This window comes from Leuciscus leuciscus (genome assembly GCF_965113295.1).
Source record: "Leuciscus leuciscus genome assembly, chromosome: 22".
NCBI classification, from domain to species: Eukaryota; Metazoa; Chordata; class Actinopteri; order Cypriniformes; family Leuciscidae; genus Leuciscus; species Leuciscus leuciscus.
In genome coordinates, this window is record NC_138746.1 from 8,407,907 (window position 1) to 8,435,772 (window position 27,866).

At 39.0% G+C, this 27,866-nt stretch overlaps 2 protein-coding genes across 3 annotated transcripts in view; one reads left to right on the forward strand and one right to left on the reverse strand.

Moving 5' to 3' along the window:
- Positions 1-999: 999 nt before the first annotated feature.
- On the forward strand, positions 1,000-26,605 carry pdzd7a (PDZ domain containing 7a). Its single transcript, XM_082153619.1, has 15 exons — positions 1,000-1,290; positions 2,095-2,232; positions 2,370-2,544; positions 3,912-4,088; positions 4,219-4,366; positions 5,909-5,969; positions 7,034-7,495; positions 9,143-9,349; positions 9,919-10,094; positions 10,523-10,614; positions 10,740-10,831; positions 11,034-11,105; positions 12,853-13,428; positions 14,445-14,545; positions 21,812-26,605. Exons 1-15 carry the CDS (start codon positions 1,107-1,109, stop codon positions 21,974-21,976), a joined length of 2,826 nt encoding a protein of 941 aa, XP_082009745.1. The 5' UTR covers positions 1,000-1,106; the 3' UTR covers positions 21,977-26,605.
- lzts2a (leucine zipper, putative tumor suppressor 2a) overlaps positions 23,601-27,866 on the reverse strand; it is a 60,886-nt gene continuing 56,620 nt past the window's right edge. For both annotated transcript variants that reach the window (XM_082153640.1, XM_082153639.1), the window contains one exon: positions 23,601-27,849. In XM_082153640.1, coding sequence (XP_082009766.1) covers positions 27,070-27,849 — 780 coding nt within the window. In that variant the 3' untranslated portion in view covers positions 23,601-27,069. The remainder of the gene's footprint in view (positions 27,850-27,866) is intronic.

The following is a 27,866-nucleotide window of genomic DNA, read 5'->3' on the forward strand; positions in this document are numbered from 1 at the left end:
TACTTGGGATGCTTATCAAAGTACTCATATATGCTTGTTGGCTGCTTTTCTTTCACTGTTTAGTACAGGCACAGTTAAAAAAACCTTCAATTGCAATTTTTTTTATTTATTTTTTTATCATGATGCAAAACATTCATTCAGTCTAAACTTTTGACTGGAATAATGTATGATAGAAACCTATGTAATGTAAACACATTCAGTAACATAGAAGTGTCTTTTATTTTCCAAAATATGTAGAAAAATTAAGTAATAATATAATAATAATATAAGCCAAATTTAATTTAATTTTCATGATGAATCCATTAAGTGTATATATACTGTATATAATATTAATATATATAACCAATTACCCAAAATTGCTGATGCAACAACACCCTTTATGCATTCTTGGGCTAAAAACAAAACAAAAAACAGGTCCTAACATATTAGTGTCCCACATAAGCTCAGTATCTCTTGCTGTGGAAACAGTGCAACCCTTAGCTTTCCAGAATGCAATAATTGCTGATATCACTTTACCTCCCATGGGAAATTACTCATTGCGCGGCTGGGTTCTCACAGATCTTTCTCTGTCGTCTTGGATCACTGGCAGGTAAAGGTGAGACACTGAGGCCTGGGAGGACCAGATGACTGACTCCTGCCAAGCAAAGCTCCACTGGCCGTGAGGAGGGACTCCAGCCCGATGCCCCAGTCTAACCAGCAGACTTTCAACTCAACAAAAAGACCTGAGCCACCATTATACATCCTCTGTTTTTGTGAAGCTCTCTTCCGAACAATGCACATACGGATACACTTTGCGTTGCCACTGCTTGGATAATAGAATTCATTTTTTCAGCTACTTTATGAAATGATTATAATTATGTTGGAGTCCTTCGGATCAAATCACTCATCACAATATGGCTTGTAATCTAAAGTGAACAATGCTGGATCCATCGCAGTTTCTTCCTGCATGATTGCAGCAGAGTTTCCTTTTGTGGAACTAATCCTGTGGACTGTAATTCTCCTGACTGGCATTGACCCACCGGACCTCTAGTTTTCCCACTCCACCCGTGTTCCTTTTAGGAGCTCAGACCCTGGATGAGGGTCAGAGGGGAGGTCGGCACTTTGCCATGGCTCATTCGTCTGACACGGCACGCAAAGACATGACGAATGGGGCTCATCCCAGTGCCCAGCCAGGGCCCTCGGGCACCTCTACTCTACCACGCTACCTGCACAAGAAGCAGCAGCGCCAGAGAGGAGTGAGATCTTCCTCCCCTATGGGCAGGGTCATCATCATCAATGCGCCTGTCGATGGTGAGTCTCCAACAAACATTTGCACCTTCATATGATATAGATGCATTGGCGAATTGGTGGCAAATTCGTATTATTTCATATGATATGATTCATATGATTTTGTTCACCATAAAGGCTTAGTTTTGATCTAAAAATCATGTTTTTGTACAAATCAAATCATGCAAATTCATATGAAATCGCCAACTTTCTCATGAGAACTGGTTTATTTATTCCATTTAAGGATTAACAAGTTACATACTAGTATCATATCGGTTATCTGGTAATATTAGTTGTTTTGTTTTTTTTCGGTAATTGGTATCAGTCAATATTGGATATTTAAAAAAGTGGCTTATTTCAGTCTTTAGTGTTTTATTTTAAATTTTTAGATTAAATAAAAAAAAAACACTACATAGTATACAAATATAATATCTGCCATTTATTGGTTATCAGCCACAGTGCTTGGGGTAACAAGTAACACTATTACGTATGTAATCAATTACTTTTCTAGCAAAGTGACACATTACTTTTAAATTTACAACAAAGTATCTGAGTTACTTTTCCAATTTATTGACTGACATCTCTTCTGTCCCCATGTCGAGAGAAATCGGGAGTAAGAGGCAGAGGCGTTGTGTGCGCTGTGAAAACATGATGATTATTGTAGTTCTAGACTTTATATTATATTATATTATATTATAAAAACCTTTTTGCTAAGAAGTGAAAACTTGTGCTTTGAATTAAGAATTTGTAATGAAAGAACTTGTGCTTTAAATTAAGAATTTGTTCTCAGAGGTTCCTTCTATTTGTGTTTGATGTCATGTACTGTAGGTGGGGATGACTGTGAAGACATTCACACAATTACTGTGGACAAAAGTGAGGATGGCAGGCTGGGCTTCAGTGTGCGGGGAGGCTCTGAACACGGCCTTGGAATCTTTGTTAGCAAGGTGGAGGATGACAGCACTGCAGGTACACCTGACAGCAGAATAGTGCATGATGACACAAGACTGAGATTTCCATCCAAAATGTTTCTAACATCTTACAACCTGTATAAGCTATCAATTAGTTTCATATCCATCATTTTGAGTCCGCATTCCTCACTTCAGAGTTGGCAGGCTTGTGTGTTGGGGATAAGCTGGTCGAGGTGAATGGCATAAGTCTGGAGAGCATCACCATGAGCAGTGCTGTAAAAGTCCTGACGGGAAACAATCGTCTGCGCATGGTGGTAAGACGCGTGGGGAAGGTGCCTGGTATCCGCTATTCAAAAGAGAAGACTACATGGTAAGTGGTTAAAAATATTAGGTCATCATTTGAACTTGATTAGCTATTTTGTATGTTTTGTATATTTTGTATCAGGCTATGCACATTCTATCAGGCTGTAATGTTACTTCTGCACCAGTGGTTCTCAAGTCCTCCCATTGTATAACATATTTATTGAAAGGCAAAGATATTCCCTCTGATATTATTGCTTGTAACACGGTTTGTTGTTATGGGAAGAAAGAGGTGGGAACTGGCGAATGTTCACAAACTTCAATAATCTAAAATAAATAAATACAAAACGAAAGTAAAATAATATAAACAAAATATAACATAAATAGTCCAGGCCTGGTCCCCTCTCGTCCTTCACTGTCGTCGCTCCTCTTTTTATGCTTCCGAAGCTCCTCCGTGAGAGATACGAGACCGATGCGTCGCACAGGTGGCGCTCATCAGTAATCTCGTCCTGCTTGTCACAATGCTATAATTCTATTAGTGTTGCTTTTTTTAAAAAACAACTTTTTATTAACAGTTAAAAATCAAAACTGCATGCATTTTGCAGAAGAACATTGTTTTGGCTGTGCTTCGGCTCTGCGTGACTGTGCAGATGAATATGACCTATCACAATAGATAATACTTGTCAACTTGTCATACTAGATACATATGTCAATTTATCTGTTCAATAAAATACCTTACTCACCTGTTGAGTAATAAAAACACCATCTCTGCGTTGCTTTTACAACTGCTCAAATCTAGACTCAAATCTACAACTGCTCAAATCTTCAAGGGGTCTTTTGGTGGCCTGTTTGAAATACTAGTACCTTATTTATTTGTTGCAGATGTGCTTAATAAGAATGACTGAACTAAGAAGATAAGAAGAGTGTAGTGATGGGCTGCCGCCCCCCTGCCTTGACTAACGGGGTGGAAACCCTGTGACTCTTGGCCTTTGCTTGTTATCTTTTCCTTGAGCTTCTGTTTCAGCATACAGCGGTGGTAGAGTTACCTCAGTGGTCTTCTCAGCCATTTCATTAACTAATAGTAGAGCAAGCAAGTTTATTACAGAAGTATATGTGTGTCCACCTAAATGTTTATGTGTGTGTGCTAGCGTATTTTCTTTTTTCTATCTTAACTTAATATCCACAGACAACTATAAGTAAACCATTTGTAGGTTAATATCCTCAAAGTGTGAACACTGTGGCTCTGTGCCATATTCAAAAACACTTTTGATACATTTGAATGCATCCTTGCTAAATAAAATAATACATTTCTTTCAACAACAAAAAAATAAAGACAAAATAAAATCTTATTGACCCCAAACCTTTGAATGTTTGTAATTTTGTTGTATGACTGAGATTATTTTGTAACTTATGTTTATTAAATATATATGTATGCAGGGTAGATCTGATCCACCGAAGGATGGTAGTGGAAGAAAGTGGTCGTACACCTTCAGAGGCCAGTTCAGATGGAGCGCTGCGCAGAATAGTGCACCTTTACACAACCTCAGATGACTATTGCCTGGGCTTCAACATCCGTGGTGGCAAAGAGTTTGGTCTGGGCATCTATGTCTCAAAGTAAGACAGAATGACCAGGCATTTGGGGCATACATTTTCATGTCTAAAAACTATATGACAATGGTTGCCTAGATGTTATGGCTAATTATTTAACTTTTTCATGTGATGATTTGTTTGATTTTGTGATAAGGCTGGACCCTGGTGGCCTGGCGGAGCAAAATGGAATTAAAATGGGCGATCAGATTCTGGCAGCCAATGGAGTGAGTTTTGAGGACATCACACACAGCAATGCAGTTGAAGTGCTAAAGAGTCACACTCACGTGATGCTGACAATCAAGGTGAGAATCTTTCTTTATATATATGTCTATATATATGTCTCTGTGTGTACTACCGTTCAAACGTTTTGGGCAGTTTTTATTTATTTTTGTTAATACTTTAATTGAGAATGCATTGATAAAAAGTGACAGTAAAAACTTTTAGATTGTTACAAAATATTATTATTTCAAATAAATGATGTTCTTCATTTGAACTTTCTATTCATCAAAGAATCCTGAGCATTCTACAACATATTAAGCAGCACAACTGTTTCCAACATTAACATTGATAATAATAATTAATGTTTCTTGAGCAGCAAATCAGCATATTAAAATGATTTCTGAAGGATCATGTGACACTGAAGACTGTTGAAACCTTGGTCATCACATGACATTTTAAAATATGTTCAAATAAAAAAACATTATTTTAAATTGTAATAACATTTCACATTATTACTGTATTTACTGTAGTTTCCATCAAATTAATCTAGTGAGCAAAAGAGACCAATTTTGAATGCATTTAAAAATCTTACTGACCCCAGAATTTTGCTGTATAGATAGATAGATAAATAGATAGATAGATAGATAGATAGATCGATAGATCGATAGATCGATAGATAGACAGATAGATAGAATTACAAAATATTTCAAAATAAAAATGGAGACAAAATGTAATGTCATATTTCAGTGATGCAGCATCTTCTGCATCTTCTGATGCTCTATCTGTGGAAAACATCTTAGTTTATCAAGACAAATGATTTCCAAAGTGCTTTGGCATATTAATTGCCTCCACAGCATGTTAAACAACACAGCCTCTTATTGCGTCTGGGAGTGAGAAAGCATAGCAAAGCAGACAGCTGGCATTTAGCCGTCACATTCCTGGTTGCTCGCTTTACTCAGGCAGAGCTCAGGTTCCACCTGTGAAAAACAGCCAGCGGGTGTGCATTATTCACCAGGCCTTAGGGATCAAGTTATAATCAGCAAAAAGCCTCGTTTTATAGCCTTTTCTCATTGCCCCCATGGCAAGGCTCTATTAAACCTGCGGCGGCGCTATAAGTATATAGGGCTGCTAAATGCCTACTTTGTTAGCTATTGATGCCACTTCGTGGTGGTAAGTGTGAGCTCTTCTGCTGGTAAATGAAGTGACAATGTGAGAAAATGTCTGACAAGGATCAACACAAAAGGAGAAAGGGATGTGTTTTAAACTGTGCTGCAGTCTGTTTGAATGTCCTCACAGTGACTTATTTTCCCACAAGGCAGATGAGGCTGCCACCTACCATCATCTTAATGGTGTTCAAGTTTGTTTATGTTTATAGAGGAACAAACTTACTGTGACCTCATGAGAACCTATAGTGAGGTCAGCATACACCTTGGGCATCAAAAAGGAGGTCATATCCTCCTAGTGGAAAATGCTGTTTTAAGTAATTTTTTAGGCTGTTTATACTTTGCATGTAATTTGCACAATGAATTATATCCAACACAGGACATTTGAACTTGTATGCATGTAATTAAGGCTGTATATCTTTTTCTGACTGTGATTATGTCTTGTGTAATGTCCTGTCCTAGGAGGCTGGCCGATATCCTGCTTACAAGGAGATGGTGGCGGAGTACAGTTGGCTCAATAAATGTATGTAAACTTTACCCTCCAAACTGACTATTTAATATCTAATTACTTAATGTTACATATATTAAAGGATAGGTTGCATGCTTTGTGTGACCCACTCATTTGCACTTGTATCTTATGTTAGAAACACAATTTTCATAATTAAATTGATGGTGTGCACTGGGATGCTCCATCTCCAGATTAAAGCTGAACACCAAGCGGCCACATGACAAGCCAGGTTTTACATTGCCCTCTGATTCTCCGTTTTCCATTTAATATGGGCGGTTTATAAAAATAGCCACGGATTAGACCGTAATGTTCACATTTGGATAAGTCATCTGGGATTGTGCTTGTTTGTAGCATCAGGGTGATTCAGGAGTATTTAGGTTGCAGGACAGAAGCTCATGTAATTCTGCTCCATATTTAATACTAGTGACATTGATATAATGTTCGTTTGGATGCAAAAGTGCATTAGGACTTTCTTTAATATTTATTAGGCTTTTAGACTCCATGTCTGTTGCTTATTTTGTTATGCTTTTATTTATTGATCTATCTATTTTTAATGTATTTTTTCAATAAGGGGTACCACTCAGTTGGTGCCCTGGACACTGTAAAAAGTGGTTGCAATTGTTACCTTAAAGAACTCTTTCTACCTGATTTAACACATAACATTTGTTTTGTTGTTATAAATCAATGTATTTAGGTGGATTAAATGATGTTAAATAATTGAATATGTACAGTTCATATATATGTTACCAGTTTTTTTTTTTTTTTTTGGTTTAGGGTGAGATCATTAAAATTAAAATAAATTAAAAAAATAAATTGGTCATTTTGATGATTTTCACAGCTTTTTATACAGGCCCTTTTTCCCCCATCAATTACTGTGTAACTTAATTATCAAAGATACCAATAATTGTGTTTGCATTGAAGATAAATGGAAGCTGTTGCATTCAAAATCTGAGTGTGCTGAATTGGCATGACTGGTGTTGTACTGTAATGTACATCTAAGTTCTCAAGTGTAATGAAGTGGACAACAGATTTCCAGTCTCTAAAAATATTTTATGAAAGTCTCTCTTTTTCCCTCTTAGTGTCTAATGGAGGGCAGCCCTCTTCCTCCCAGGGTTCAGACTCCTACTCCTCCACTTCCTCTCTCTCTTCCGGAACGCCGGTCAGCTCTCTCAGCGGCCTCTCGCAGGTCATGTTCCCTCCTGTATTTGGCTCAGAGATGGTGGATGTCTGTATCTCCACTGAGGACCGCTCACGCAGGCCCAGCTCTGAAAGGATAGAGACTGCCATGCAGACTGACCCACAGGAGTTTGACACCACATCAAGATCTAGTAGGGTAATAACCACAGAAACCAGCCGAACAGTTGGCGAAACTGTCCTGTTGAAAGACACCGCGATCCGGAGTGGGACCAGCCACTCTCGGACAAGGACCTTCTCTGCTGGGGACAAAGAGACTCTGGAATCCCCTAAAACAGCAGTCCTGATGGCTCTCAGCAAGCCTCGGAAACCCATCCGCAGATCCCAGAGTCACATCACTGTGTCAGGTATAGTAAGGCTGTTTTGAAGAGATAAAAAAAAGAGGTTGTGAATCAAAATGAGGTGAGCTACACAAGGCCGTACTCTGTTTGTGTCACTGATGTAACTCATATCTCAGTTGTAGAGCCCGGGCCCAAGGTCACAACCAGATCAGTGATGAGGATCTTGGGTTATTTGATACACACACCATGCTGTGGAAGCTCTGCTCAGAATAGAAAATGCATTGTCGAAAACCAGCAATTGACCTTTAGAGCCACTATGCTACGTCTGTTTGTCAAATAAATAGCAGTGTGCTGCCATTGTATCTCTGAATTTAAATGAACTTGGTGGAATGCATAATACATCAGCATTACTGCATGGGATCTCCCCATGAAAGATTAACGGTTCAGACTGAAGAATCTGATGCCATGAGAAATGTACGCTCAAAATCCACACAGCAAAGTGTATATCATCCTGTTTTATTTGCCAGGCTTAATACCTCACACTGAGATAAATGACTGGAGGGTTTGTGGCCTTTAACAAATACATTCAATCACAAATTCACATAACAGGCTCTTCCTGGGCGAATCTCACCAAAACATGTCCAGGTCGTATTTCAGTAAGAAAATAAGAACTAAAGCCTATTTTAGCACCATTAACTTTTTTGCATGACTTGCATGTCACATTTCTACGGAACCCGGTATAATCCGGTAACGTGAGAAAAAAGATAATGTGGCCAAAAACGTATTAAAGGGATACTCCACCCAAAAATCATTTACTCACCCTCATGCCATCCCGGATTTCAGATGAACACAAAATAATCCATCTTTGAATCCATATAATAGCTTGCATGCATTATCTGGACCTCCAAAGTTGACACTTCAAAAACCACATAAAGTAAATATGATGGTAATCCATACAACCCCGGTTGATGTCTTTCAAAGTGAAACGATAGGAGTGTGAGAAAAATAAATACTAACATCACTTCCGGCCAACTGAACAAATTCTTATATCTTGTTTTTTCCCCCAAATGTGATGTGTTGGGCTCTTTAAATTTCCCATAATTTGCATTAATGTATCTGGATAAAATTTTAATTTGAAAATGTAATGAATTTAAAAAAGGTAACACATTTAGACATTCTACTAACGATAAGCAACTTTGCAACTACATGAAAACCCCCAGTCATGAAACTATTAGTAGATTGTCTGCTTAATATCTGCTAACACTTTATTTTGATGGAACCCCAACAGACATTCTACTGACTATAAGTAACTTTGCTTCAACTAAATTCAACTAACTAACCCTTACCCTAACATAACAGCCTATTAATACTCCGATGAGAGTTAGTTGACGTGTAGTTGCAAATCAATAAAAAAAAATGTATTACTACCTTGATGTGTAAATACAATACCATTGAAACAAGTCAGATGATAGCAATAAGAAATGGCCTTAAATTATGCAATTAATCAATGCACAGTAGCAATGAAACAGAAACTCCAGTTTCTGGGTCACAATCGCTCAGGACTGAACTTGCAAACTTTGCTACCTATAATACATGTATTTTATCACTTTGGTGCTTTCCTAATGTTTATTATTCAATATAGTTAAAATTTCTAATTTAACTCCTTTGCCTGGAGGCTTTTTTTTTACACGTTTCTGTTTGAATGTTAATCAGAGGACAAGCAGAAGAAAAGGAAACATCAGAAGGACAAGGTAGACAAGGAGGGAAGCACCCTGCAGCGCTCCAAAACCTTTGTCAGCTTGCTCTTTAAGAGTGGACGCAGGAGGGAAAGGTCGTCTTCTAGAGATAGAAAGGACACCGGCACAGGGGACGGACACAGAGGAAGATCCAAATCCCCGAAACATTTAGATAACGAACCGGGTGAGTCCACATATGGTTTAACTGACTTTGATGAGGACCACGTTCTGTGGGAACCATAGCTGAGGAAGAGATGAGACCAAGGGCAGAGATGGATATTTGCATTTGAAAAGCCAGAAAGCAGTATAATAAGTTTTTTAAGAGGCTAAATTTACACGGATCTGCATTAATTTCCTTGGAGTGGCCTTGAGTCCGACCCCTATGGTTTTGCTCAGCTAATGATGGATTGCATTGCTGTCTTCTATACAGTGCCTGCCTACTGCAGCAACACACAGAGTCAGACTTAGAAACGCATCGAAAACTCCAAGCTAATCACAGCTTGTCAGCCAGTCAGATTTGTCAATTCAAAGCACATAGTAACAAAGCATAGTGGTCTTTATGTAATGTTGTAACCTTGTAACACTACAATACAGTGTACATATTTGCTGTTGGTTACATAAAATGGCTATTTTAACTACTGTTATGTTTATGAAGGCAGCTGATAAGATCAGACAGTATTATTTTTATTATGCAAATAAAACCTTTACTTGCGGTCAGAGCTTGTAGACTTACTCTAGCATTTGTGTCCTCAGGTAAAGAGCGAGGTCGACCTATAATTAACCTGTTGAGTTCTCCCAGAGAGACTCGTGCTGGGATGAGGGAGCACAGCGCCTTCCTCAGCCCGGAGACCATGGCCATGTTGGAGGACATGGCTCGCAAGCTTCTCAATGAGGATGAGGTGGCCGCTGTCATGAGACACTGTAAAAGGGTGAGTCAGCTAAAAGTCTGCTGAGTTGGAAAATGTCTCATTTATGACTTTATACAGATACTTTATTCCAAATGTTTCTGGCAAATCAATGTGGCTGCTGGTCATGCTTATAAAATGTGAATTTGCCTTGCCATTTACGATTGAGATCAAGTGTTCTAGATCATCCAAGCTCTATTAACAGTGCCACACTTGGTCACTTCAACACAGATATCAATTCAGGAGTCATCCTGACATTAGCTGAGGTTTAAAACTGCTGTTTAGTACTTTATTGATAGCGTGTGACCCTAAATTGCAAGAATGCTTAATGCTTTAGACAAATTTGGTGAGACTGTCTGATCCCAGTGCTTGTGATTGGTACACATTATCTAAATCGCTTGACTCCAAATGTTTACAATGAAACTAGGGCATCTCCTCTACCTGTTCTTTAGTTTCTAGTTGAGCGTGTGGTTGAGGATCTGGTGCGCCCCCTGCTGGCCATCTTGGACAAGCCTGAGAAGCTTCTGCTGCTGAGAGAGATCAGGTGAGGAGAGTTACATCGTCAACCTATGTAATAGTTCACTAACATAACTCATGTTTACACCATTCATGCAGTCACTTGCTTTGTGAGCAATGTTTGCATCTAACATCTAACTTTCTTTTATGCAGAATGATCATCCCTCCCACAGATCAGGGTCGTTTTGACAGTATGGTTTTGCCCTTTGAGCTTGAAGCCTATGACATACTAAAAAGCCGTTCTGGTAAAAAAAAACCTTTAGCTTTTTACATTTTAGCTGCCACAATATAGTACTTTCAGTCAAAAGTTTAGATACCTACTCATTTTGTATTATTAATGTTTTCTCTCTTTTAGAATACAACTGTATATATGTCAAGCATTTACAGTTTTTACTGTATATTAATATATCTTATAATGTATATCATATATACGTCTTGTTTTTTCAGTGAGGTCTCCTGTCCTGAGATCTCCTCGTCATGGTGGAACACCCCGTCGCCATCTAATAACGCCCATCCCAGGTAACATCCCTGCTGGTGTGAACTAGAATGTCTCATTCTTTTTTCTCTCGCTTGTTTTCACTGTTTCCAGTGCTGAGTCATGTCCTTAGATTGATCCCCATAGGAAATTACATAACCAGAAGACACAAACTCTCCTCTGCACTAGCCATTTCATATCCTGAAAATCATTCACATACTACAAATTTCCTGTTGCTGATATTTAATCCGCACCCAAAAACACACACAATCCCTCTGAGCCCTTGTTACCTGTACCCTACCATCACTTTTTTTGATAAGGAGTGTGAAGTTTTGATCATTGTAAGCTGCCATTTGGGACACCAGTGCATCATCAACATGCATCAATGCCAAAAGAAGATAATCTGTGTCTTATTGTCAAATAGCCTGCCTGTTTCTTTCTGCTGCTGCTGACACTGTGTGACCTCCTGACCTCTAACCCAAGGAGCGCACAGTCCCGGCTGTGATTGTGCAGAGTGTCGGACTGCATGTGCCTCTGACTTTTGAATGGAAGTCGTTTCTGAAATGCAAGAAAGGCGCCTTGCATTGTTTAACCTTCAAGCGTCCACCCACGCAGGTCTGAAGCTTAATGCAGCCCCTTTGTACCGTCCACAGAGGAGTAATTCAAAACTCTCTGTGCTAGAGGCCCCTGAAATCTGAGCGAGATGTGCGTGTATGCAGCGCCACACCGCTGCTTACTCAATGGATATGAATGTGTGATTGTCACTCACATTTCTGGATGAAAGGGAAAGTGTGTGTGTGCGAGGTTTTGTAACATCTGCACTGATTTAAGGAGATGCAAATGAATTTGAATGCTGCTGAACCATTTGTACATGTTGACAATGTACAATGTTTGTGGGAGGAGGATCTTGTGTGTGAACATGATGAATTCTCGATTTTATGTATATATCTATAAATTTGCCTGTGTCTGTGGTGCTACCATGGTAAAATTATGATATCAGATGTTGGCATGTACCTTGTTATCGGTCAGCCCCCAAAAATATTTGGACATTTTTCTGGATGTGATTCTGCTATATCGCAAAATAGATGACACTTTTCAAGAAAAATATTTTAAAAAACATTTAGATATAGATATGATTAGTGCTGGGCAACGATTAATCTCATCCAAAATAAAAGTTTGTGTTTACTTAATGTGTACTGTGTATAATTATTTTGTATATATAAATACACACTCATGCATGTGTATATTTAAGAAATATTTGCATATATATATTGCATATATATTTATACATAATTTATATTATATATAAATATTTTATATATAAATAACAAATTTTTCTTAAATATAAACATGCATTTGTGTGTATTTATATATACAAAATAATTATACACAGTATACACACATATATTATGTAAACACAAACTTTTATTTTGGATGCGATTAATCGCAATTAATCGTTTCCCAGCACTGGATATAAAATATAAAATAATTATATTAATACATCCAAACAACCATGGTACATTTAATTAAATAAATCAATAAGTTAAAGGTATAGCGGAGGATGTTTTACTTCCTGGTGGGTAGTCTAAACTATTGGTCCTCCTAATTGTCAATCATTCTGGTGAATCAATCAAACTTTTCAAAAAGTGGAGAGGGCGGGTCTTATCTAAAATTTGGAAAGATCCTCCGCTATACCTTTAATTTATTGATTAAAATCACATGTTATATATTTGTAACTTGTGTAAGAGTGTATGGGAAATGGTTTTAATATCCTCTTGTATCTTCTCATAGATTACAGGGGTGGATTCCACCTTCAGCCAGTGCAGGATCTGGAGAGAGAACGGCAGCTCATTGAAGATATGGAACGACTGCGCTTGGCAGGTTTACCGACTGGACGACTTCCTCCACCTCGGGCTTTCACACCTCTCTTGGATGTACCGGTGGACACCTACATCACAGACTCGCTTCGTAATCGCTCCTTGAGTCCTGCTCGATCCGGATGGCCGCAATCAGAGTCCCATCACAGCACAGAACGCCATGGACGCTCCCCACAGAGAAGAGACAGTCGTTTTCCACAGACATCACACCATGACTCTTTATCCAGCAGGGGGGATTCTGTCCCAGAGCGAGGAAGATCCCCTCATAGGAATGGACATAGAACGAAAACAGACAAATCTCAGAATGGTAAAGAGGTCAAATATACCGTAATGAGTGCACGTCACCGAAGCAGGACACCATTGACCCAGGTGTTTACGCCCAGCTCAGATCAGGACTGGAAAGAACCAGTCAATGGACACTCAGAAAGCCAAGCAGAGCAGGAGTATGAACTAACCAAGGTTTCCATCTCTAAGACAAAGCAGTCCCTGGGTGAGTTACTTGGATTCACTGTATCCTTGCTATATGGAAATGTTTCTCAAATGAACTAATTTTTGTAAGAAAAAGTTAATGCAGTTTGTCCATGCAAATGTTCCAGCTACAATGCTATGGTGTTTTGGTGGATTCCAAGTTATTCTTTTTTGCTTTATGCTTGTTGCTATGTGGTTTATATGGTGTTCTGGGTGGTTGCTAGGTGGTTTCTTACTGGCCCAAGTTCCCAACTCAAGTCTCTGTTATATTCTGATCTATAGACATAGTTTGAGTCCTTCCTTTATTATGAGTCATGACATTTTTATCATTAACCAGGCATAAATTATAAGTTTGATCACTTAGAAAAGTAATCCCTTCCCAGAAAGCCAATTTTAGATGTCATTTATGTCAGTAACATAAACAGTGCTGGATGAGTTATGTACAAGTTAAATACTTAGGGTTAGTGGTTTGTTGAGATCTCTAATTCTGAGTAATAGTATGACTAAAGCCTATTAATACAGTAGATTTGCAAAGCATGTGATTCATTCTTGACACACAATGACTTAGTGTACACTGACAGAATAAAAAATTCTTTGTGGAAATAAAGAAGTTTTTATAATCACTGATAAATTAGTATTAAAGAAGAGATTCTCCCTCAGTTTCTCTTCTCTCCTCGCCAGAAGATGGCAGTGAATTGCCCAGTGCAAACAGTAAGCCAACAGTTATATAGTGCGCACCCTTTTTAAGACAGTATATTATGGAGTTGGAGAAAACTAAACATTATAATTTCCATTAATTTCAACGACAGTTGTTCTGCTGGAGGACATCTGTTTAGTTTGAACTGGAATCTTTTATGGAACAATCATAAGATCAGTTATTTTTTACATGCATCAAAGTAAACAGTATAAACAATACAAGAACATATAACATGTAGATGAATTGGTAATACACTGTTTATTTCATGCACATTCTTAAGAGAACTGAAGTCATTGGTTAACAGTTGTATAGCTAGATGATTTCTACTCTTTTTTGTGCAGGAATAAGCATCTCAGGTGGCATTGAGTCAAAGGTACAGCCAATGGTGAAGATTGAGAAGATCTTTCCAGGAGGAGCGGCCTCTACCAGTGATGTTCTGAAGGTAACTCCTCCTCATATAGCCTCAGCTACTAAGCAGTGTTGTAGTCGCGGCTAAGCAGTGTTGTAGTCGAGACCAGCTTATTTGAGATTGAGACAAGGAGAGGTTTGAGGCTGACTTAAGGCCAATACCAGAAGAGGGTCAAGTTCACATGTTTCCAAGTCCACTACAAAACCAAGACCATGAAAATATGGTCTTTGACTCAGACTCGGGAGCACATGGACTCTGTCTTGATTTGGACACAACCCTGTTCTTTCCACTGGTCTTGACTCGGACTTGAATGAGCTGGTCTCGAATACAACATGGACTAAACAATCTTCAGTCTTGTATTGTGTGCTTCGCTTAATGACACAATTCGGATCTGTTGCGCACCAAAACCTCCAACATCCTCCTGTCAGTCATCTCTCATTACCATCTTCATGTGATAAGTGAAATCTGATGTACTGTAATGTAACCGACTACCCCATCAAGCCTAACCATGTCCCTTTAGGGACTAAATGCGTTATTCATCTTCCGTGCCTTTCCGAATTCGGAATTAGGCTTTGCCACATCCCTACTAAACAACATCCAGGTTGCATTGCATCTGTACTAAGTGAGGCAGAATAAGGGATAAAGGTCAAAGCAGGTGAGGGCACAATACCAATGGCACCTCTGTGACCTCGCATGCAAGGTTAAAACCCTGGAATCCCATGTGTGTGTGTGTGTGTGTGTGTGTGTGTGTTTGTGTATTTGTCAAAGGAAGACGTATCTTTGTAGATCACAGCCTATCAGGTGACAGCACTTCCCTGGCCTGCTCTGAGAGGCTTGTGTTGCCACACTCAGGAGATCTGGTGTCAGGCTCAAAACCCTTCAGTTGCCAAGAACATCCACTCATCTCTGGCCTCCATCTGGGCTTGGTGTGAAAGACTAGTGGGTATTCCCATTCATTCCAAAGACTGGCTAATTCACATTCCACTCAATTCACTTGTTGTCACACCCTGAAGCCGCGACTATCTTCACTGAGCTCTCCAGATTATCAGGCCTGCAGAGGAAAGTGTGGAGAGCCCTGCTGACATACTTCCTGTTCCTGTTGTCTAACTGATAACTGAAATATCTGAGCAGCAAGTATGCTCCAGTGGCATGGAGGTCAGGTTTCTATCACACAACGTCTGCAGTCACGTTCCTCTTATGAAACGTTGTTGACACGCATGGCAGACGGAGGTCAGGTGTTGTGTATGTGTTGGGGCTCCACAGAGTCTGCTCATTCAGCTCATGTGTAATTAGTCCTGCACTTTTTCATCTTGATTATAGTCTGTTGTCTTCATCTTAGCAGTCATTCTTCAGCTTATAAATACAGAGGACAGTTTAATTACTACATTTCAACATTTTGCCTATGCAAAACTTGCCACCATGAGGTAGCGTGACAACTTTCCCAGTATTTGCTAAGGCATGGCTAGCTTAGAGTGTTGCTAGGATAATGCTTGTTGGTTGCTAAGACGTTCTGAGTGTTTTTTTTTTATCACATTACTCTATGGTTGCTAGAGTGTTCTGTGTTGTTGCTAGGGTGATGCTTGGTGGTTGCTAAGACTAAGGCCATGTAATGTACACACATTAAAGTTTCATGAGTGACAATCACATTTAAATGTGGGAGTGAGTCCCCTAAATTATCGTTCCATGTGTGTACGGTACATGACTGATTCTCGCATGTTTGTTATCCGCTGTTCTGATCAAAGAATGATTACAGTTTAGCAGGCGTCGTGTTTTGTTTATGCTTGTTAAGGCTGCTTCAAGGGCCGTTTACATGACACAGTTTTCAACTAAAAACGGAAAAAGATTTTATGCGTTTTATTTACATGACAAAACGTTTTGGGGGCCTGAAAACAGGATTCAAAGAGCAAGTTTTTGAAAACGAGAGAGTTATCGTCTCCATGTAAACTAAACCTACAAAAACATGAATTTGTGAAAACGTTGACGACATGTGTATTATGTGTTCTGTCTATAGGCGGGTAGTGCTTCTTTACAAAGTGACATCGCCAACTACTGGCCTGGCAGCAGAAGACATAACTTTTAGTCGTTTTCGTGGAGCCGTGTGAACAGGTATCGTTTTGACAACGTTGTCGTCCATACTGTCCGTATTGTATAAGCTTGGCTCATAAAGTGATAGCGTTTAAAGAGTTATTAAAGTGAGCAGGTGCGGGTTGCGATATTTTGGTCTTATTGTCAGCATAAAGCATTTGGATTTATAAGTTTGGTTTATTGTGGGCTTGTTCTTGTTCGCAGTTTTTCTAGACAGATCTGGCAACACGAATGAGTCAAGGCTCGTACCGCTTTCCCTGTGATTGTTTGCATCACCCATACAGAAGAGAGACACGTCTCTGATGCACGTCATTAACAACTAGTTGTTCAGTTAGTTTCCGTACACATTAAAAATGCGGTTGTCACTACCTGCATTTTCAGGCGTTAATTTGCTTGTAGAATGCGGTTGTCACTCAAGTAATTACTGAACTGTGTGTGTGCAGAACAGGATTAACCACGAAAAGGTGAATTGACAACGTGGTCTATGTGGTTATTCTCAGTGGTTGCTTACTGGCCTAAGTAAAAAGAGCTCATCCTCAAGTCATTATAATAATCTGGTCCTGTGGCTCAGGTGCCTCTGTTTTATCTTATGTCTAACTGCTTAGAAAAGTAATTACAAAGATCTCCTCAAGATCCACATGATTTAACATATCAATACTGTAGGTCTGTAGCAGGGTGAGGGATGAGTTACGCACCATAACGTTACAGTATTTTGCATCAAAATTCAAAATGGCCAATGGGCAATTTGGCGAAATCTTTCATTATTTTAACCAAGCTACAATTTTCAAAAGGTATAAGCATTCAAAGCATTTGGCTTTGAAGATTCAAAATCTGAAAATATTTGAAAATCTGTTTCTATTCAAACACAATGGCTCTCATTCACTAATAATTGCATACGCTGTTCGTTTTTATATGCACATTTGAACTTCTCATAAATTTGTTCTTAACCTCGTTCTAACGTTGATGAATTCGGAGTATTCTATATGAGCGACAGCGTGCCCGAGGTAAGTAATTTACATAAAGCACACCCAAACCATGTCCATATTAAGGGCATTCAGCACACATACTCAGCAAGATCCTCGAGCAGTGCCGAGAGTGCCATTCTCAACACAAGTTCAAACTCAATTAACACCTTTTATACAGACATTATAGACCTCTGATTAGCCAGCTGAACATACGCGTCTGTACATACTGTACATACAGATTTCATGCACAAATTCGTGCGTAGGCCTACACATGCTTAGTGAATGAGACCCATTGATTTCTACTCCTCCCTGAGTCATCATCTTTCTCTTCACACACACAGTGAAGTACACTGCTATCCACTGATAAATGACTCCACTTGTCCTCTATAACCATAGAATGCTTTGGTGATTTGTTTTTAGTCAAAAAGGCAGATGGCATACAGAAAAGACTGATGATGTCCCTGCGGTCTCCTTAATATAAGTGCTATTTGAAGGAGAATGTCAGCTTAAACAAATCTTAGGCCCCTTAACGGCCATAAAGGGGCAAAAACAGACTAAGTGTAATGTTTTGAAATACTCTTCATAATGCCTCTTAAGTAGTTCTGGTCTTCTGTTCTACTTTTGGGTTCACTTACCATCACTGGAATAATCTTTTGTGTGCTATATTGTAAGAATACTTGTGCAAGTAACTTTAATTTTAGTGTGAATTGATGCTATCAACCCATTTTACATCCTTTTATAACATGATATATTAATGGGCATTACATACTAAAACAAAGCAAGACCAAATGCAATGATTTAAAGAGATAAAAATTAAAATTCTGTCATAATTTTCTCACCTTCATGTCATTCCAAACCTGTATGACTTTCTTCTGTGAATCACAAAGAAAGATATTTTAAGATCTTTTTTTGTCCATACATTGGAAGTGGTCACCAACATTTTCTTTCGATCTTCTTTCAGTCTTCTTTGTTTCACAGAAGAAAGAAAGTCATATACATTTAGAGCAACATGAGGGTGAGAATTTCAATTTTTTGATGAACTATTCCTTGATTTATTTTTGCGTGAACTATCCCTTTAAGAACAACGTTTATCTCAACATTAAAGGTATAGCGGAGGATGTTTTACTTCCTGGTGGGTAACCTATACTATTGGTCCTCCTAATTGTCAATCATTCTGGTGAATCAATCAAACTTTTCAAAAAGTGGAGAGGGCGGGTCTTATCTAAAATTTGGAAAGATCCTCCGCTATACCTTTAACTCTACAATGTTCTGTCCTTATGGGACATTAGAGATGCGCGGATGGGCTATTATTTCATCCGCAACCGCAGCACAAAACTCATCATCCGTCCGCCATCCATCCGCACCAACGTTTTTGACCAATTTTCAAAACCGCACCCGCCCGCCATCCACTGATTGGTGTATACATATATTTTTCATTGGATTGGTTCAACCGCCCGCCACCCGCCCGAATTTAATTAAAATATAATTTTTCGTCACGTCATCCGCCCGATCCGCGGTTTATCCGCGGAGTCCGCGGCTGTAACCGCAAACCGCGCATCTCTATGGGACATCCCAAATGGATTTTTTAATGGAAAATATGTGGAATATATTTAAACATTGGGTACACTCTTAACTGAAAGCTTTATCAGTTTAGCCCAACTAAGAAATGTTTTCCATTTTTATTTTTGCTTGAATGCACAGAGAAATACAATGTCTCTAAGGCAGGCACGAATTAACGCACGGGCCTACTGGGCACTTGCCCAGGGCACTGGGCCAGCAGGGGGCCCTGTCAAATTTACTGTGTCTATTCTTTTCAAATACATATTTGAATTTGAATTTTATTTTCAGTAAAATTGTGTTAAATATTGAGGAATAATGTGATTTTTTTGCTGCGCTGTTGAGAGGGACATCTAGAGGCGAGTGAAAAGCATTGCGTAATATAAAAGTCATGCGTAGAAGACGGTTACTCAAAAACCAAAACAAAAATGAGTTTAAAACCTATGGGCTTATTTTTTTAACGAAATGTCAATGTTCATCTTTATAACAGAAGATAAAATACAATACAACAATCATCAAGATACAGTAAATCTTCAAATGTGTAACGGATTGTCATCTTAAAAAGTGTCTTTTGTGGTGGAACAAGCAATGCTATATAGCATCTTAATTTAATCTTTGTTTTATTATTTTAGTTCATTAACTAATTGTTAACTCAACTAATTTAACGTAAAGACCTGGATACTAGAATTACTAATTAAATAAATGTCAACTAGCCTAAATGCATTGATTAGAATTGCCATTGACTAAAGATTTTTCTAGTCGACTAGTAGTCATTCAAGCAATTAGTCGACTAATCTCACGTTAATATTAATTTCATGCATAAATCTTGCCGCAAAGCGACAAAGCAAAACAAAAGCAGGCTAATGATAATATGTCTGAAAAAAAAAAAAAACTAGGCATTTCTATTGTTTAATAATAAAAAAAATATATTTCTAAATCAGTGTCGGCTGCAATCTATATCTCCGCTGTAAAGTGGATGCGCCTTTAGAGAGAAATGCACCTTTCATATCATATCAGCCTAATCAGCCGGTATTTGCTTTCGATTAGAATTTTTTCGTTTAAAAGTGGACATTTCAAGCTTTATATAGAAATATTCATCATGTCTGTGAGGCTATACACTGTGTTTCAGTTCTTTTTTGAGACGCGCTCCAGTTCACGCCACGGAGACCATGAAAGCGCGGCCCTGTTTGTTTTATTTTATTTTACAAAAGCACAACGTTTTCTTGTTATTGTGAGTTTACAAAAATAAAAGTAGCTACTTGCGACTGATGCATTATTCTTTTCTGTATATGTCAAGTCAAGTCAAGTCAAGTCAAGTTTATTTGTATAGCGCTTTTCACAATACAGATTGTATCAAAGCAGCTTCACAGTATTAAATTTAAATAATACAACAAAGTTTGTATTATGTTTGTATATGACCAGGAAAGATTGAGTATTTCAAGTTGTTTCCACTGTTGATAGGAAAATGCAAGTGTTCGCGCCGACGCCTGCCATGCAGTGCGCGCTGCACACTCCGCACAAACACTTTGAATATGCATTTATCTAGGTTAAAGTTAGAGCGAGCTGCCATGCCAGACGGATAAGTCCTTTTCATGTTTAACAAATCAAATCATGCATTTTCTAGCTACCGCGAGTAAGCCCTGCACCAGTTTGAAAAAGGTAAAAGCATAACGAGCGTAACAAGAGAGGGGCCCCACTAAGGGGGATGCAGAGATGTTGCTGCTTCTTTATATTAACATTTCTGATTGTTTAAATGATCAGCCCTCGGGGGCCCCCTTAAAATGCCTGGCTTGCCTGCCCTATTGCTGCGCCTGTGCATACAGGTGCAACACTGTTGTCCAAAAAATTGGTGAAGGGGGCCTTTGAGACATCCGTGCCCAGGGCACATCATCACCATAATCCGTCCCTGCTATAAGGGGACAATAGTGTTAGATCTGACTGATGGAGAGCATGAAAACAGACCCTAACCTCTAAGGATGGGTGTAGAGAGAGTTCAGTAAACAGGTGCATCCTGGTAAGAGATCGTGACGGAGGAAATGTGCCTACTTTGAACTAAACTTGCGTTTGTGAGCTCAGCTGCACTTTGTACTTTTTTCCTGGCAGGAAAGACTTAATTCCAAAGACACACTCCTGCATCTGTGAGAGTGTTTAACTTTTGGGTTATGCACACCTAGAGAATGGTGTATATAATTTGGTCCTGCTCACTCTAAGTTGACTGTTCCCCCTGATTTGTAACTTTGTTTATACTGTTAGCGGTGTCAGAGATAAGAGAATGAGTTTAGAAAAGAGCTGATGGATATGTCGTGTGTTTTTGACCGGTGAGACCCAAACATCTGTGCTTAAGGGCTGCCAGTGGTTTCAATCAGAGAGAAAAACATCCATTTCTGAAGTATAATAAGCTGATGTCATTCACTGGCAGAGCTTTGACACACACACACACACACACACATGCGCGCAGTGTCTGAAGCAGACCAGATGAGATCATTCACAGGTATTAACGAAGGAGAACAAAGGAAATGAGAGGCATCCTGTGCCTGCAGCATCTGCTTTTTCCTGCCATTCAGACCACGTTCTGTCTGCACTCTGCCAGGAATACTCAGGGATGTGTCAGAAAAACAGACATCTGCATTAATGATCAAGTCTGACATCTGAACTTTTCTAGAAATCTCTCTCTCTCTCTCTCTCTGTGTAGGCTGGATTCGAGCTGATGTCAGTAGATGGAGAGTCCCTCAAAGGTGTCACACATCAGCACGCGGTGGACGCCATTCGGAGGGCTTTCAGTAACAAGGCCAAATACCCCATGGAGTTCATCGTCAAAGTTCCCAAGAACCCAAGAGACGGACTGAAAGCAGCCTGATACCAAATGCGTTTGCGCTAAAGGCCCTGATATACTCAAGGCAAAGATCTTTTTCATTCTTCATTCAGTGGGAAAAATAATTTTGAAATGCCTTTGTAGCGGTATACTGTTAGCGAACATCTCTACGCTGCTGGGAACGGCTTTTAGATGAATATGTTAAGATGTTTGATGAATAAGCTGCACGCTTCCCTCTTAATATGTTTGATTCAGCTCTGCAATTCGGCACTCCAGTCAAGTCACATTTATTTATAGCACTTTATACAATAGATTGCTTTAAAGCAAGCAGCTTTACAGTATTAAACACGGAAAGTGTTACTTTCAGTTAGAATTACAACTTCAGTTTCTACTATAAAGTCACTCTTCAGTGCGTTCATGTTTTTACTCGACGGACTGTCACTGAACAGAAGAAATGGACCAGAGAAGACTTCCATGTCAAAGAAGGCGGAGCCACACCTACCTATTACATAATCGCCACGGACCAATGGAGGCGTTCACCAGCCAAAGCTAACTTTTCCAGAAAGTTCACTTTGGCAAGCTGTTTCAAACTCCAGAAACAAAATCCAAACAAACTTCGTTTTCGGCCTGATTTTGTTTGAAATTACGTCACACCAGTCCGTTCTTTGATTTCGCTAGAAGTATATTGGGGCCTTGATGCTGCTGGGTATAAACAGAGGGTGCATGCTTGGTTTGGAAGAGAAATCATGCCATCATGTGCAGTGGGGGTTGAGGCAGACCCCTGAGCAAGAATTCAAAAATGGGCTTCCACAGAGTGCTATTGGCCATTCACAATGCTGACCTTTTCCCTTCCTATTCCTATTTCCTGTCCCTTTTCTAATTCGCATCTATTCTGTTTTCAAGAATTCTAATAAATCAGTCATAACAGTTTCACATTTAAAGGATCCGAAACCCTGGAATAAACATGATATATTGTGGGTTTCTATTTTTGTTGCGGTTTAAGCCCGAGTACACTGACATGACATGCTGATAATCATAAATCATATCACTATACATCCGGGCTACAGTCTCTACACTCATGCCTGAAAGAGATTACACACGATCGCAGCATGGATTGAGATTAGGTCTTCTTTTTTTCTTTTAAATTGCTGGTTTGGTTTAGTGAATGTCTGGGGGATTATTACAAATGAAGACCCCTGTCTCACTTTACATCCTATGCAAGTTCATGTCTATTTTTGGCAATTAATGTGTACACTTGCATTTTTTATATTTGTGCCTTAATGCTGCACATATGGACTGTGCAATTGAAATATAAACGTTGTGATGATTGTAGGATCAGTGTTATATACTGAACGTTTTACTCTGTAAGCATATAAAAAGCATCTGGTCTGCATTTTTTGCAATTCGTTTATTACAAAAGGCATTGTGTGAATATAAATAAAAAAAGTTAAATATTGCCTGTTTCCATCGTGTAAGCTCTTTTTACTCTGATTCTGACCTCTAATGATAATGCACAAATTACTAAAGCTACTTGCCTACATTCAAACTGCAGGTAAATGTGGCCCAAATCTGAACTTTTTTTGTGTGAAAATTATATTTTTTTGTAAAATAAAATTGTTGACTTGTCAGTAAAAACTGTAGGTAAATTTGAAAAAACACCATACTTAGCTTGAGGTGACTTTCTTTAATTAAAAACACATTTTTACAAGAAATATACAACATGAAAATATACATACATGACTAAAAATACTACAGATTGACAAAGGAAACATACACAAGCACATACACTAGGGAAAAAAGATTAAACGTTAATTTGCTTTGGTCTATTCACAGTGGTTACAACTTCAAAATAGATATTTTGCGTGTGTAAAAACAAAATTATTGAATGTGTCAATAATATTACAATATGAGGAATATTTACATGTTTTCATCAGGGATGTGATTGACATGTCAGGGAGGGATGCACAGGACAATGTCCAGGGGTGAAACGAGTTTTCTTACACTCATATAACATATCTGTGATACAGAGATGATGACAACAAGAGGGATGATAATCTGAGCAAGGTGAGAAATTGCCAAATTCATATTTTTGATTCTCAGGTAGTCAAAAAATACCAGAAGTGATACAAGACCAGACTAATCACAAACAGTAATCCTTTCTGACCAATACTGAAATTAATAATTTGGCCTTGAATGAAAAAATATAAAAATGATTATCACATAAATAAAGTGTCTGTTGTACTGTAGAATCATGAAGAGTATATCACATTGTTTTATATAAAAAAGGAAGCACTGAGTAAAGTGTAAATGTATTAACTACTGTATATGCTGTTTAAAAGAATCTGGAAAATATGTAACAGATTATCTTTGGTTGAGATGGCTAAAATGTGATTTTGCAGTCAGAGTTCCTCATTTAATTTTTTGTATCGGTCTTCCCTGATGTGAAAAAAGTTAGTGTCCCAAACATTGCCTTGATGTCGGGCAATGTTCTTGCCAATTTTCTACAACATGCACACAAATCCTAATGTGATAATGCTGTATATTATTAACAGAGAAGGACATGATAAATACATGTGCGGTAGACTCCATGAGAATATAAAAGCACCAACTACTGTATGAAATACTATCAGAGCTGATGGCAAATGATCCCTCTGGACAACAGTGTGTGAAATATGCAATTCAAATTTATTAAACCCACAAAGTTACCTGTGTTACCACAAAATAGCTTGATGTGCTATATATAAAAATATACATCACATATATATTTAATTTTTCATATCTATTTTGTTTTAAAGGATCTGTTCTGTAAAAACAACAAAGTTTATATTGTATATATCCCTTTAACAAAATGACCACAAACATTTGATTAGTATTTCTCAGATTGTATGTAAATCTATTATGATATATATCTATGCATTCATCAACTATGTCATTACTTCGCAGAATTGGTTGGAAAAACCAACCCACTGACCTGTGTGAAGCCATAACGTGACTCGACGCCAGACTGTCTGGCCACAGAAATGCTACGGTGTCATGCACACATGCTATTCACTCTGTACAGTGTGCAAGGCAATACTCAAAAAAAAAGAAAAAATATATTTGCCTCTATATTTGCTAGTTATGTCTGCTAATATATCATCTAATTATAAAAATAACACTTCTACATCAGTAATTAGTATCAAATGTAGTGTAAGCAGCGGGGCTGTGAGATGAGAGGTGACAGTTCTTGCTGCATAGTGCCGTAAATGGCTGAGAAATGACACAATGTTACTGAGTACTTAACACCAGCACAGCTAGAACACCAAGAATGAATTCAACAAAACGTCAGCTTCGGTGGCCTAACATGATATGCTCAATAGAGTGCCTTCAAGGCTACGTTCACACTGCAAGTCTTAGTGCTCAATTCCGATTTATTGCTCAGATCCGATTTTGGATAGCCGTTCACATTGTTGTTTTAAATGAGTCCAGTATCAGATTCCAGTGTGAACAGATCGTGATCCTGAAAAGAATGATAAAAAGATGTCACGCAGCATGCTGTCATACAGAAGTAAACACCGAGAACATTAAAGTAAGTGATTATCTGTTTATTAATAGTGTGATCTGTCTCGGAAGCCAGTGGATTTATGTGCAGGCGATATTAAAAACAAAGACGTAGGATGCGGAAAAAAAGAGAGCAGAGATTTTAAACATTTATGATGTTTTGCTCGCATATAGAGCGGTCACATAATACTTATGAGCTCTTGACACATCACTGTTCTTCACTGACTACCTTTCGCAACTGTCTTGATAACTTGGAGTATGTGACTCCCCTGAGCGCAGAATTGTAAATCTAGAGTTACATAAAAGTTGCATTCATTCCGATAAAACTGTTCAGACTGTGGTCGTATTGTAAAACATCTGACCTGTATCGGATTTAGGACCACATATGGAAGTGACACAAATCGGAATCAAAAAGATCAGATTCCATGTGTGTTTGTTCTGTTCACACTGTCATGACACAAACAGATGAGGGTCACATGTGAGCAAAAAAATCGGATTTGGGGCTTCATTTACCTGCAGTCTGAACGTATCCCAAATCTCTTCCCATCAGTGTTAATGCTGGTATAATGGGCGAGGCGAGGATTGTGCTCTTTCCATTATAGGATATGATAAACTCCATGAAACCCTTACCCTACATGCTGTATTTCTTCCTATCAGTTCTTCAATCTCATAGCCATTTCAGTATATTTCTTTGCTGAGACAGTCTTTTCTGATTGTGTGTAAGGTATTCAGCTGAACTAATGAAAATATTGTAATTAAGGCTGTGAAGTGCCAATCAATTTCAATTATGTAATCAAATGAATCGCAAATAACTGCATACATCAATATTTGCTAAGAAAAATTTCCGAATGAAATGTTACATTATTGTAGCAAGCGAGTAAAGTATTGAATAGACAGTTTCATATACTGTATGTTTGATTTGTTTCTTCATATAATTGAACATAAGCCAATCCTTGGTCTACAGTCCACAGCAACCCGTTTAGCAAATGGGTTTGTCAATCTGTCCAAGGTAGTTCACAAAGGACGCATTCTAGTGTTCTCTCTACACTACAAACATCTTTGGCCGTTACGTCTCATCTTGCTGCTCATTTCAATATCTTGTAGTTCAAAGTAGTAAAATAAACTTTGGGGGGGGGGGGGGGGGAATATTGAAAGCTCTGTATTCTGTTCAAATGTGTAGTTACGTTTTTCAACAGAAAAACACGTCTTTTGTGAACTTCCTATGTGATTTTTCTTTTAATTCATTGAACTTAATTACAGCCCTAGTTGTACTATAGGGGTTTGTCAGCAACAAAGCACCATTTTTTAGGACATCCTTCCCTTCATCAATGGCATCATTTAACTGCTGTTCACAGTCATTTTACATTCATCTGTAGTCCCTCACAGGTTTCTGAGGCAGGAAGTGATAATAAAGATGTCTAAATACAAACATTCCCTGTTTTATTGGCCTCTGCGGACATCATAACAATAACTTGCCTTGAACACAAGTCTTTTTGAAATAGTGTAGAGAAGAATGCCAAATGACACGGCAGAAAGACTGGTGCTCCTCACACAAGCACAGTGGAGATGTGTTTTTGGAGGGCGGAGTAAGATGTGGGTTAGATTTCAGTGGCAGTGATCTCCTCAAAATGGATCTCGTTGCTGCGCATGTCAAACTCCTCCATGTCCCTGTTCTCCAGCTCCAGACTAAGTTCCCTCATCACACGCTCCAGGTCACGGTTTCTGCGGTACATCTGGATGTAGTTCTGCTGCAGCTGCTTCTGGTAACGGATCACCTTGTCTTTCTCCTCTTGCCACACCCTGCGTTCATCGTCAAAGCCCTCCAGCTGGTCCTCGCTCCGCCTCCTCTCGTACATCAGCTCTGCCCGCAGTCGGTCCACCTGCTGACGGAGACCGTGAAGCATGTCCACGCTCTGGCGCTGCACCTTTGCTTCATCACTATCATATGCTAGAAGCTGCTCTTCGCTGTTGTTGTCCCGGAAAGCAGGGCTGATCCCGTGAGTGATCACCCCACGGCTTTGGGGCAGGGGCAAGCTCATGCATTGGCCTTTAGAAGGAAGAGCTTGGGACGTGGGCACCGCCAAAGCCTCTTTAAGACGGATGGACTCTTCCTCCAAACGGCCCATCTTCTCCCGCAGGAGCTCCGCTTCGCTCTTACGGCGCTGTAGCTCATTCTCGCAAACCTCGAGTTCGAGTGTGCGAGTGCGGGCTGTGGCGTGGGCTTCCTGTGAGCGAGTCTGGCTAGCTTGAAGCTCAGAACGAGCCTCTCTCAACTGGGCCTTCAAAGCAACAATCTCGCTGGCCTTCTGACCAAGATCCGCCTGTAAGTCCTTCAGCTGCTGCTTCAGCAGAGAAATCTCACCTGACTTCTGACACACCTGTGAGACAGAAACAT